This window comes from Anneissia japonica, unplaced genomic scaffold (genome assembly GCF_011630105.1).
Source record: "Anneissia japonica isolate Jap-2015-1 unplaced genomic scaffold, ASM1163010v1 scaffold3845_len455572_cov173, whole genome shotgun sequence".
NCBI lineage: Eukaryota > Metazoa > Echinodermata > Crinoidea > Comatulida > Comatulidae > Anneissia > Anneissia japonica.
Window position 1 is genome coordinate 123,121 of NW_022728625.1, and position 13,976 is coordinate 137,096.

The 13,976-nt window shown below is 33.6% G+C and overlaps 1 protein-coding gene across 2 annotated transcripts in view; it reads right to left on the reverse strand.

Annotated features, from left to right (window-relative positions):
* Window positions 1-13,976, reverse strand: part of LOC117114437 (trichohyalin-like) — a 24,627-nt gene that overhangs the window by 4,745 nt on the left and 5,906 nt on the right. Inside the window, exons 7-23 of one of the 2 annotated variants that reach the window (XM_033258102.1) lie at window positions 13,582-13,791; window positions 13,011-13,107; window positions 12,578-12,798; window positions 11,689-11,968; window positions 10,683-10,825; window positions 10,004-10,350; window positions 9,581-9,710; window positions 7,836-7,884; window positions 7,240-7,536; window positions 5,821-6,048; window positions 5,398-5,607; window positions 4,580-4,747; window positions 4,387-4,451; window positions 3,751-4,047; window positions 3,438-3,584; window positions 1,995-2,110; window positions 1,498-1,572 (exon numbers count right to left, since the gene is read on the reverse strand). In XM_033258102.1, the coding sequence (XP_033113993.1) occupies window positions 1,498-1,572; window positions 1,995-2,110; window positions 3,438-3,584; window positions 3,751-4,047; window positions 4,387-4,451; window positions 4,580-4,747; window positions 5,398-5,607; window positions 5,821-6,048; window positions 7,240-7,536; window positions 7,836-7,884; window positions 9,581-9,710; window positions 10,004-10,350; window positions 10,683-10,825; window positions 11,689-11,968; window positions 12,578-12,798; window positions 13,011-13,107; window positions 13,582-13,791 (3,080 nt within the window). The remainder of the gene's footprint in view (window positions 1-1,497; window positions 1,573-1,994; window positions 2,111-3,437; window positions 3,585-3,750; window positions 4,048-4,386; window positions 4,452-4,579; window positions 4,748-5,397; window positions 5,608-5,820; window positions 6,049-7,239; window positions 7,537-7,835; window positions 7,885-9,580; window positions 9,711-10,003; window positions 10,351-10,682; window positions 10,826-11,688; window positions 11,969-12,577; window positions 12,799-13,010; window positions 13,108-13,581; window positions 13,792-13,976) is intronic. The other variant, XM_033258104.1, reaches the window with a different exon arrangement.

Genomic DNA, 13,976 nt, shown 5'->3' on the forward strand with positions numbered 1-13,976 from the left:
TTTTGTATTCATAATAGCTGAATAGAGAGCGTGATATTAAAGTGCGACAATTGTTTGTTTAAAGAGGGTTTTGCTTGCTTTTTTTAAATTGTTTTGTTATTTTTGTTATTTGTCCATATATATTAAACATATTCAAAAAATATGAAAGATAAGATGCACAAATAATAATAAAATAATAATTATAAAAAGAGTGAGATTTGAACCCCATACGTTCGATTATGATTATGTTATTATTGTCTTTATTATTATTGTTATTATTATTATTATTATTATTATTATTATTATTATTATTATTATTATTACTATTATTATTATTACTATTATTATTATTATTATTATTATTATTATTATTATTATTATTATTATTATTATTTAAAGTTAAATACAGATACTGGAGCAATCAAAAAATATTATTTCATTGTTTTTAAATTTTTAATATACATGCACAAATAATAGAAATAACAAAATCATATTAATAATAATAATAATTTAAAAAAAACAAGCAAGAGTGAGATTTGAACCTCATACGTTCGATCATCTTTACATACAAAACGTGCATCTTTTCCGCTCGGCACACACACACCCACGCAACTCATTACCTCGTGTGGGGAGAGGGTAATAACAGCTCATAATTAGCATTTAGTTTGTGTGTGTATGTTTGTCTAGTGAAAGAGATTGTCACCTACAGGTAGGACAGTGATATTATTCGCTATTAACAATCCTTGGTGATATGTGCCAAAATAAATTTTTAAAAAAATAAGACATGGTAGACAGACAAAACCAAGATTGAATAAAAATTGAATTGGATATAAAGACAGTGTCACGTTAAGTTATGTGCTATGGTATTTTATGCCATTGTTGCATGTACAGGTGACACGCACCATTGATATGTAAACTACTTGCAGTTAAAAGACCTTGGCTCTTTGTGATTCGGGTAGTGATTGAGTGCGGTAAAGGCTTGGTGTTGGTTGAAAACGGTCTGTGACCGTAGTTTGATAAGCCAGGAATAAATAGGCCTTTAGTGTAACAGACAAAACCAAGATTGAATAAAAATTGAATTGGATATAAAGACAGAAAGTCCGTAAATGTCTAGTCTGTTATTAGTTTGTGTGTGTTATGTTTGTCTAGTGAAATTGATTGTCACCTACAGGTAGGACAGTGATATTATTCGCTATTAACAATCCTTGGTGATATGTGCCAAAATAAATAAAATAAAATAAGACATGGTAGACGGACAAAACCAAGATTGAATAAAAATTGAATTGGAGATAAAGACAGAAATTCCGTAAATGTCTAGTCTGTTATTACGTATATATCTAAACTGTAATTACTTACTTTCTATATTTTAGCCCGCTATTTAATGGTTTGAGTTGAATGTCTCTAACTTGCAAATCAAAAGGAAAGGATTTTAAATAGAGATTACGTAAAGTACAACTTGAGGAGATGTGCGATGTTTGGGATGGCCGTTGAGTATTTTGGGATGATATATCAACTTACCTTTAATGCATATTCAAGTTGTTTTGGTTTGAGTGTCTGTAAAGTTGGAATACCTTCGATTGCACCCTTCAGCTCCTGTACAAAAGAAAAAGAACAAATACAAAACATATATTATGCCTAACCATCATACTGATATACTAAGCTCAATTTCATAATAAGCACATTTATTAGATGATTATCAGTTTTTAATAATATATAATACTGTGTTGAGTTATAATAATCGTATATTTAACTTATTATCTTTGGAAACAGAAAAAGGCAACTTTTCTATTTTGCCAATTTAACATACGCATGATTATTACCAATCCTATTCTTTCAGTTGTGCAATATAATCATTTCGTTTTCACCGGAGCCTGCATTTAAAGCGTCTGCTAGGCAGCGGAAGGTCCTGTGTTCCTCACGGTTGGGGGAAACTTTTTCATACTAGCAGATTTCTCTTCCTTAACGTTCAATATTTATATATTGCATGTTATGGAATGAATTAAAATTAATCTTACGTTTAAATTAATGACGCAATTAAAGTCATCATCTTCAACTACAAATGCTTTTCCGAAGGGATCGAGTTTCCGCTTCTCCACAAGTCGAAAATGGGATATATAGTCTATGGAACTATCTGAATGACAAAATATAAACCGTTGCTGTGTTATTAATATGATTGATCTTTGAACATTTTTTTATAAATTTTATAATACATGAAATGTGACTTATGTGATATGAAAATAGCATACATTATGGAACTATCTGAACGACAAAACATAAAACCGTTGTTGAGTCACAGAGAACAGTTAAACCATTGTTGTGTTAAATTGTGATTGACCCTTGTACATTTTTATAAACATAAAATGTATTTATTTTCCTATAGATAATTACAGGTATTTCTTTAGTGAAAGTCAGGCTCCGGAGGAACAAAAAATTGATATGTTGTAGAACTGATTTTTCTAAAACACAAAAAAAGTTGTTTGACGAAATGAGATAACAGATTATTGAATATTTGAAATAACCACCCTTTTTTCCACATTTTCCCCAGTTTTTAAATATTCAAAAATCTGTATCTCAGTAACCGTTCCAAATTTTTTCGTCAAACATTTTGTTTGTGTCTTCAGTTCTGCAACATATCATTTTCTTTTCCTCCGGAGCCTGAGAATAGACCTACATGTACATCCAAGTGTACCTAAATAGGTAGAAATTAATAAATAGGCCCTATTGTTTAGCGGCATACTATAAAAGAACTAGTAGATAAAGGAATTAATTGTTTTTTCATGAGAACGTTCTAATACGCGTTTTTCTTCCTCTTCTTATCATTTTTTTTTAAATTGTATAGTAACAATCCTTTTAATTGGTTTGGGCGTAAGTGGAAAATTTGAAATTCTGAAGCATTAATGATGAAGCGATGTTTTTTGATAATCAGACATTTAATAAATTAGTCTTTAATTCCATTGAAAAACCACCAAACAAACAAAAAACTAAAAAAAAAAATTTATTAAAACAATAAAATATGGAGGATGTACAATAAAGTCAAAAGCCTGCTGAAAATTTCTGTACCATTGTATTCCCAACTATAAAACAATTTAATGTAGTAATGATAATACGAATATATTTAGCTACGCTCCTCCGGAGATAATTGTGACAATCGTAAGATTTTAAGACTTTTGATGTTATTGTCCTCGTGTGCCAACTGTTCCCGATTAAGTTATTAACAATTAAAAATCTGAATGACAAAAAGAACTATCAATTAATGAAAATTGATATAATACATTTCCAGTGTTCATAGGGTCTTACATTGGCTTGTAATCAATTTAAGGATTTTAGAAGCAAAATGCATGTAAATTGTCGATTTTTTTTTTCGATCTGTGTGATTTTTTGAGCAGTAACAATTATTAGATCCATATCTTTACTATCCTCACGATATTTGAAGGGAAATCAAATACTGAACCATTTACCTCGTTCATCAATAAGCATTGCCATTTTGTCTCCTCTTTGTTTGTAATCATTCAGTTCTCCAGCTGTATACAAAACCTCGTCTAAGTGCTTCTGAAGAACCTCACCATTTTTTCGAAAGGCATGTAAGACCTTCTTGATCCCAGTGACTGATGGAAAGCAAAGTGAATTAATTAACCTAAATTTGGTTAGTGTTTCAACGAGCAAGGGTTTACTTTTCAATCTATGTGACTTATTACGGTATCGTGTATTTAAATCACATCAAAAGAAAGAAACACAGGAAGAACCTAATTATTTTATTGCAAAAACACCTACATTGCACTCTTCCGCCGTCCGTGGGTGTCTTTGGTGGGGGTGGTGTTGGTTGAAATCCTTCCCAAGTTTCATTATCCAAAACAATAGTCTTCGGATTAATCAGCATTGTTGGCTGTGAGACTAGATTACCATCCTCATCAATGATCACTGATTCAGCATCTTCATCGTCGTCCGCGGCAACAGTTCCATCACCTTTCAAGCGAATTTTGCCGACAAACTTTCCTCCGACACGCATATTCTTTGGAATGCTAACACGAATTTTGGTACCATCAGGAGCCCTTAGTTCCAACATATCATCTAAAGAAATTCAGTTTGTTTAACTTTTGTGTTTGTATAATGCGTTGTGAAATAAAGAAATGGTTTATTCTTTATTCAACGTTGGTCTTTTTTTTATTGGCAAGGTTTAATATTTTGCCTCATTCATTTGTTTCCATGGTATTTAACCGTTGTTACTATAATTAATATTATTTCTTGACAATGTTCTCAAGAACAAATTGAAGAATCGACTGTGGCTTAGCGGTTGTATAAGACCAAGAGAAATATTATAATAATTAAACCATAACATGCGTGATAGAGTGACCTGGTCACAAATATTACCGTATTATCTCATCAAGGTGAAATAATAACAATACTTACCTTTAGGTAGTCGTTTTTCTTTTTTCTTCTTATTCTTGGAAGCTTTATTTGTTTTACTACCATATCTATAAAAAGAATAATAGTAGAATAATGGTTATTATTTAAACCGTAAACAACATGTAATGGCTTGCAATCACACTATTTTATTCAACATTGTTTCGATGGTCAGTTGGGTGATCAATGCACAACTTACCCGTAATTGTCAGAGCTATTATCAGAACCGTCGTCCTCAATTCCTCCATTCGCTCCATTTTTCTTCTTTCCTCCTTTTGACTTATTGATAGCCTTTTTGATTTCTTCGTAGCCTATTTCATCAAAATTTACGTCGTCTTCACTATCTGAAGCCTTTCCTTCCTTTTTACTATAGCAACAGAGAGTAATGTTCTTACAATTAAACTTAATGTATAATACTAATATAATAAATATGTGTGACCTAATTAAATTTACAATAAAACACTTCCTTGTATAGTACCCCAAGTAGACCTACAGTATTTTACGCCCTACTGATGTAAATTATTTAAAATGTGGGTCATTTATCGTATCGCATAAAGTGTGCAGTGCATGATCAGTTACCGCGTCAGATCTAAGGTATGGTTTAAATTCTAGAGCAATCATTGATACAAACACAAGCAGTTTTGGGCCTACTGCTGGCGCATAGTTTTGTTTGCATTTGCGTCAAGGCTTCTAAACTGTGCTAATATGAACCAAGATGGGGAATTAACGAGCCTATTTAACAGGCACTGAAGACGGATTAATTACATTTTGAACCTGCCAAAATTACGACAGCTAGTGGCGATATCTCTGCCTCTTCCCTTTGGAATGAACCCCTCCATTTCTTATAGATTGGACTATTTTAAATTTATTTAAAGATAATTTAAAAGAATTTAACAAAATTTAATATAAGGGTAATTTGATCATTTTTTAAATTGGCACATTATAAATCTTTTGATTACTAGTATTGTTATTAAAAGTGTTAACGACAACAAACACAGAAAACTGTTGTAGTATTACCGCTTTTCTTTTAATTGAATCTTTGCCTTAACTATATTTTTCGTGAGCTGTCGCTCGGCTTTGAGTTTCTTTTTCTTTTTCTCCTTCACTCTCTGTTTTTCTCCGTCGCTGAGGTCGCTGTCAACGCTGCTGATTTCGTCGCTGTTAACACTTTCAACCGAGCTGGCGGAACTCATCCTTTCCAATTCCTTTTGAAGCTCAATGACTTTCCTTTAAAACATAGATTCATATTATTGATTTAGACTAGTCATATGCCGAGGGTGTAGATAATAAGTGATGTAAAACAGTATTTAAATATCTTATCTGTGGACATGCTATCATTATGGTAGCAAATATTACAATAGCCATATCAATGATGGTCAACTTAATTCCATACGGACTAGCAGTTAAAGCAATTACGAAACTAATTCTTCGTAGGCCTACCTCCGTTTTTCTTTCTCTTTCTTTTTGGCTTTCCATTCTTCTTTCTTCTTCTCAACTTTCTCCTCAAACTTTTTGTCTTTCTTTGCCTCCTTCTTCTTCATTTTCTTTTCCTCGATGAGGGCTCGTCTTTCATCCTCTCCCAAGTTGCTACCTACATCTGAGATGTCATCACTATTTACACTACTGACATCACTCACACTGCTCACTGGACTCATTTTTCTCTTGTTCCTGTAAAACAATCATGCCCATAATTTAATACTTACCAGACCAAGGTCGAGAATTCGATCCCACACAGTTATCTGAGCGTAAGTCTATCACCCCACCCCTCACACATTACTATAATTATACGTTCCTACGTTCAATTTAATATAACTGCAATACAATTGTAATATATATATACTGTCTCTTATACACATCTAGATGTGTATAAGAGACAGGTGCTCAATGGTAATAAAACCAGAACGAATTAAAACAAAACAAAAACGAGAGGTTCAACAGTAGGTTTGATTAGACATTTATTAATATTAGTTTCGTGCAACACATACGGTATATGGTGCAACACTCTTCAGATAAAATTGCCTAAATTAATTAAATTAGGAAATTGTATCTGAAGAGTGTTGAACCATGTACGGTATGTGTAGTACGAAACTAAGTTTAGGCGAGTAGAGTGGTCGAGCGGTAAGGCATGGCCGCCGCTAGCTACAGCATTAACATAAGCGCTGTTCCAGCCGCTCCTCGGCCATGTTTCGGTTGGTGGAACCAATTCCTCTCGGATAAAGACTCACTTCTTCGTGTGAACTTTAAAGAACCCATTGCATCTTTCGGAAGAGTAAAGGGTTACCCCGATCTTATGGTTCATGAAGCGCCTTTTTACGGCTGCAAGATAGTGCAAGTTAATATTATTTTACACACCCTTCGGCCTACTTGCTTACTTGGCTACATCTTCCCTTCATTGTTTCTAACTATTGTTAACTTGTATGAAATTTTTCATTTGTGTTGATCCTCACAACTGAAAAATTTCATACAAATTATATTTGGATCAAAATGAATTTATTTCAAGATATTGTTAACTTTGTATAAAAATAAGCACTTTATGTTAAGCAGTTGCATATCAAGACAAGCAACGACTGAAATAGTCTTAATAAAATTAACATTTTCATATGTTTTATATATATATATATATATATATAAATATATATATATATTTATTGCATAGGAATAATCTTCTACAAATGAACAATTGTAAAATGAGCAACATGCATACCAAAATTCACCACATTCTTTTCATGAATTTATAACTATTCTAATCTACTTTGTATAATAGCAATTATTTTGAGATGTGAGACAAATGAAAGGCCACTGGCAAGATCTGAAAAAGGTGAACCAAACCGACTGAAAGTAATCATACACACTTCCTACCTCCTACGTTCTCTCTTCTTTTCTTCTTTCCTCTTCTTTTTTTCTTTGACTTTCTCTGCCCTTTCCTTTCGCTTGGATTCTCTCTTTTCTTCGCGTGCTTCCTTTCTTTTAATTTCTTTTACTTGTTGCTTCGTTTGTTGCTTTTCCATTTTCTTTTTCTCCTTCTTCTCTTTCTTGAGTCTCTGGAGTTCACCTTCACTGTAATCGCCTTCTATGCTTGATATATCGCTGCTGTCCACACTGCTAACACTGCTAGCACTGCTTACGGCCGAACTACTTGACGTACTATCGGTCGAGCTGTAGTAATAATAAATAATTTATGATATAATGTTATTGGAATACAGATATTCTCAAATTCACTGATCTAGTATAAAATATACTTAAATAATATAATTTATTTTATCGAAATGCTTACACGAACTACTGTTGAGGTTATTGTGACAGCCTATTTTCATTATCATATGTATCTCATACATCATAAACAAATGTTTTAATAAGAATTATTACATTGCATTGCATTTTATTTTCAGTTTTTTTTTTCTTTTTTATATTTTTAAGATAGAATAGTAGTAAACCTAAAACTCAACAGCACTTACATATCGGAACTTGACATATACGGAGAGTCGCTATCGTTTTCTCCAGAACCTGTGGATGAAAGTAATACTCAGATTAACCACATTGATTAAAGTGTCGACATAAAATGGGGATATTGTAATTACACTACGAATATATTAAATTACGTTTACCCTCTATTCGAGACCCTGAAATCCGAACATTCGGGGTGATCTCTAAAATAAAAAATATCTACGTGGAGATTAGTTAAATAGTGAACTGAATATAGCAAAATTAAAAAGAATCGTTCCTGAAAACTTCTAAATAAAAAGAGAAACTGAACAAATATAGTCTCCGAAAGAAAAACAAATGCTGATATTATATCAACATGCTTGTAAACACATGACATCTTTCTTTCAATTTGTAGGAATCTGTTCCTTGCCTCATTGTTTTAGTTTTCAATACATTCAATTTAAGTATAGCCTAATAAATTATTTGGGAAGACACTATACCTACGGACGCATTGGCAGTGACCGCCATAATCATTTCTGTGACACTACAAAATACATGTCCCAAATGATGAGCAAGTTTATTTGGTTTGCAAGTTTCTGAACGAACCAATACATTTTCAATAGCTGTTACCAATATGAAAAACAACGCAGCTTATTCACGGGGAACTGCAACCAATGGGTTGGCTGAAGAAGATCGAAAAGCTAGGATTGAGGTACGGTACTAATACTAAATGACCGACGGGTGAAATACAGCATCTGCAAGAGTACTAAATAGGCTCTACCTTTAAACAAATCCTTTGAAAAGATATTCCACAGAATGTCTAATGAGGTCAGAAGTAAGGGGTTAACACAAAAAGGGATTAACGGACTCAGTTTAAAAAATGTTTACATAATAATAAAACGTTCAAAGCATTAAAATGTCTGGATAGGTAGTCATTAGATGCAATTTTGAAAAGTGAATACAGGGGTCGTAGAATTAGACCCTATCGATTTGGGAAGTGAACTGTAGTTTTTGTTAAATAGACGTATACAATTCAATCGATCAAAAAGTTTTAAAACAGTACCAGAATTTGATAAGAATTTTGTTTAGACTAATTATTGCACTGTTATATAAAATAGATTTTCCAAAACACGATGCAATAATAGGCATGTAGTGCTACTACATAATGCTCTAATAATATATTAATTTTCCCAAAACTGTGTTAACTCAACCAAAAATGTCCCAATAAATGACATAGGCCTATAAATGTTATTAAAATAATGAAAGTGAAACACGCGTTGTAGTATCGAGTGCAAACAACTTTCATCAGAAATGACACGGAATTGTGCTAGTCGACAGTAAGTGTAGTATAATGACAAAGCTGCAAGGTTAGCTTAAAAGATTGAAATAACGGTAGACAAAAAAAGCGTGTGAATCAAATCAGGTGGACAATGTGTAGTGAATTACATCTTGGGTGCAAGGAGTCGCCTGTGCTTAGTTGTGCCGTGGAGATATTACTAGTCAGACATACCATGAGGACGAGAGCGAAGCATTTTGCTGATGGATACAGAGTGTAGTGTATTGGTGGGAGCTTTCCCCAATAGTTGAGTGCCAGATAAAGAATCGCTAGAAAGGGAACTACTACCACCATCATCATCTCCTTTACGACTACGGTTACGGCGTCGACTTTTTCGTTCACCTTTATGGTGTGAATTAGTCGAGTCATCGGATGAATAACTTTTGTCACTTTCATGATTTTCTCGACGGCGACCTTTCTTCCGTCGACTTTTGTGTTTACCTTTCGAATCTACGGAGGTTTCGCTATAGCTGCTTGATGAAGAGTCGTATTCTTCGCCTCCATTATGTTTACGACGACGACGGTGTCGCCTTCTTTTCTTGCTATCATCGTGTTTTTCATCCCCTTCAGTCTGTGTAAAGGTTGACACAAACACATTAAATTTGCATATTGTTTTGCTAATGCTTTTCATGTTACTCCACACAATGTAACATTTGATAATGGGTAATTAAACCTATTTGCCTTAATTCTGTTATGCTTAATGACCTACCAGATTATGATCAGAAACCCAATTATTATTGTATACAAAGAATCGTATATTTGTGTTATGTATGCAATTTGCCGCTGACGAAAGCGACATTATAAAATTCACAATGGAGCATAATGATTATTAGAAGGGAAATATATTTAAAAAACACAGCTTACGGAGTACGATTCTGATTCGTCTTCACTGTCCTTCCTTCTCCCTCTATTTCCCTTTCGTTTCTTTTTACTTCTGCTGACACAATTACTGTGGTCAGACCCGTCACTCGAATCATCACGTGATCTTCTATGTCGTCTATGCTTACGTCCACCTTCACCCTCTTCTTCGTTTGATGGTGTAGAGTATTCACTTGAGTAGCTTTCGGAATCCCTGTCTCTGTGCTGCCTATGTCGCCGCCTGTGATGTCTTTTGCGTCCGTCGTCCTCACAGTCAGTTCCAGAACCAGAAATCCCATTTCCGTCTTGGGGGTGATCATTGTCTCGATGTTTTCGATGTCGCCTTCTACGCCCTTGTTTAAGCATTAAATATAATTGGAATAGGGACTTACCACACCCATCACAAGTGCAAAGATAGATCCATGTGATAGTGAAATATTAACAAAGTTACTAGTTATGTATACTAAAATAATAAGTGCAATCTTCAAATGACGTGTTACAATACATTATTATTGGTTGTTATCATGTTCGACCTAGCAAAGTGTTGGACAGCAGAATTGTAGGACAACACAATGCAATGACTCTTGATATTTAGTTTTGCATCTCACATAATGCCACATAATGTCAGTAATCATTATACTTGCATAAGAATAAAACTGGACTTTGTTTACGAATTATTACTTACTTGAATCAGTTGTGCTATCATAGCTGCTTCCGCTATAATCTGAGAACGATTCTGAGTCACCAGAATGTCGTCTGTGGCGACGACGTCGCCGTCGATGATGACTGCCTTCGGAAACGTCACTGTAATCCCCACTTCTCTGTGATCTGAAGTTCATCATATAAGTCAAAGCCTTATGAATTTCTAACTGTACATGTTATTTGAAATTTATTTTCCAACGTCATATTTATCATTAATTATGTTGCTGTCAAGACGACTATTTATATTATTCTAAAAGTTGTTTATTTACAATGTAAGTAGTGTATACTATAATACGGATTTTGTGTCAAATAAGATGTCAATGTATATCCAACAATTTAGACAAAATGGTATAAGAGTAGCCAGCATAGGTAAATACGTTATTAACAGGGTATACTGTATTTATTCGAATAAACGCCCGTTTATTGTTCATGGGTTTTTGAAGGGGCTTCGAGGGAGAAGTTTATTTGAGTGAGGCGCTTATTTTTTTGGTGTAAAATGTAGGCCCTATACGTATATACTCAAATAAACCCCCTTAATTTAACTGTGAATATGAAACTACAACACATAATTACCGCCAAGTTGTGTTATTGCATGATCATAAAAAACCAAGTTAGAAAAAAGTGCAACATTATTAGAATGTGTTGAGAATGACGTTGCTTACATTAGATTTGTTTACTGTCATTTAGTGGGAAGGCGTTTATTCGAGGAAAAAAATAAACGCCTCGAGGCGTTTATTCGATCGACGGAGGCGTTTATTCCAAATGAGGCTGTAGTTTATTCGAGAGGGGCGTTTACTCGAATAAATACAATAAGTTACTAAAAGTTGAGTAATACTAACGACGATTAAATGAAGGACTCGCCTCTTTCATCATGAATAGGACTGGCACAATTGACATGGTATTGATTACTTTGTTCAGGTCTTCATATTATTTTTAAAGATTTTTTTTTTTAACAATGGAGGGATTTACAAATAATGAAATGGAGTTACCCGCTTCTTCGTCGTCGTCTTCTTCGTCGTCGTCTTCTATGCCGCTTCTCATCGTCTGAATCTTCACTGTAACTACTCCCTTTCCGCCGTCTATGCCTCCGTTTGCGGTGACCACTACGACTACCATCTTCATCACTGTCATCACTTGAGTAATAACTTCTTCGCCTTCTGTGTCCATGCTTGCGGCGGCGACGACTGTGGTTTTTCCCGTTTCCATCACAATCGTCGCTGTCTCCGCTACTTGAGTACGATCGATTCCGCCTACGTCTTCCCTTTTCACCTGAGATGGAACAAAAGCAAAACAATGAATTACAATAGACGAATACAAAAATCGTAATGATTATAGTTTTTAATAATTCAACAGCATGAAGTCACATAGTCACATTTACAAATGGCATGACGCACACTGATAATAATATTGTTATTATTGTAGTTATGCTCTAGGAATCTAATTCTTCAACAATTGTCTTTTCCTCTTGGAGCCATCTAACACTATTATTCATTAACCATTTCTATTTTGCCGACATCTTATTATAATTTGCGTGTAATTAATTCGCTTATTAACTTGTCACCGAACTTATATTTTGTGTTCCAATCAACAAATTGTATTTTCCGTGGTTCTTATTTGTTAATACCATTTTTATACTATATAAATGCTAGACCTTCCAAGTTTACTCACTTTAACGTTGATGAAGATAGCAGGAGCTATCAATGTATTCGTTCTATTCTATTATATTTTAATAAATTTGTGTTGCGCAAGTCAACCTTCAATAATTGTACATCGTCTTTTCATTGTCTTTACATTTTATATATGTATATATGTTTTTATATATACATTTTATATATATATAAATATACATTACATATATTGAATGGTGATCTAACTTACCATCCCTACTCCTGTGGCGCCTCCGCCTTCGATACTTCACATGTTTTGTACCACCAGTACTAATGTATGATTCTTCCGAGACTGATGAAGAATATGAACTACCACCACGACGATGTCTCCGACGTCGGCGTCGGCTGCGACCCGTTCCACCATCAATACTGCCTCCAACGCCGCTTTCAATGCTTAAATCATCGTCGCTATAGTTTCCTCCTTTTCCTCTCCTGTAAAATAAAGTCGTCGATTAGGGAAAATTTAAACAAAAATAATAGTGTATAAGTGTAATAATTCTGGTTTCACATAACATTTTAGATAACTGTTTTGTAATGAGAAATAATTTCAAACGTCAATTAAATAATATTGAATAACATAATCACAATGTAATGTTTGTTTGAAAATTCAATGTTATAAACATCATGTTATTAGTATAATGTACCGCCGTCTGTGCCTGTGTTTTCCTTTTCCTGCATGCTGACCTCGTTTGACACTCTTTAGGCTCTCTTGGTATGCACTGTCATCTCGAATCTTATGTACTGTTTGAAGAATGAAATAAAAAAAAACCACATTATTGATTTTAGTATCTGTATACTAAATGCACTTTAAAATGTACATTTGCTTTCGCGTTTATGTGGATTTGTGTTTTATGTATTTACCGCAAGATGGTGGTATATCATGATGTATTTTAAAAAAAAGTGTCTCTTCGCGGAGATCCTGTCTTGTCGTCAAAGCTTTAATAAGAGGAGGGTGTGTAATATTCTTCTCTGTCATTTGCCATGCATCAAATACTAAGTAGAATAATAACTTGATTTAATTGGATTTGCATTCCCAAGAAGGACTCAATTACCCAGTTATTTAAGGCGTGTGCATATAAAGCAAAAGGGACAGGTTTTAAATTTCTGGTTGAGTAACTTTTGTTTTCCTCTCGCAAATTCATAATTTTTGACTTTCTAAATTTATATAAAAGTAATTTGCATTATAATATATAAATTAATGTTAAACAATGTTACCTTCGACATATTCACCATCTTCGTTCACAACATATTTTTTCCTGGAGCTGGTAAAGTCTTCAAGTTTCTCGTCGGCACTGAGACCAAGAATGCGCCTTGCTGCAACATCGTCGTCTTTCATTTCCTGATATTCTTGCTCAGTAACAAATACGTATTGTTTTATCAATTTCCCGCTTTTTGTCCGTACGTACGTCTTCACCTTTCGTTTCTCTGTATGCAAACATTAATGTAGTTGCATTTAAAAGAAAACAATATTTGATTGGATTATAAAGTAAGTCAATCAAATCTATATATATATATATATATATATATATATATATATATATATAGGCCTATATATATACATTATATATACTATATATATTATATATACATTTATATATATATATAATCAC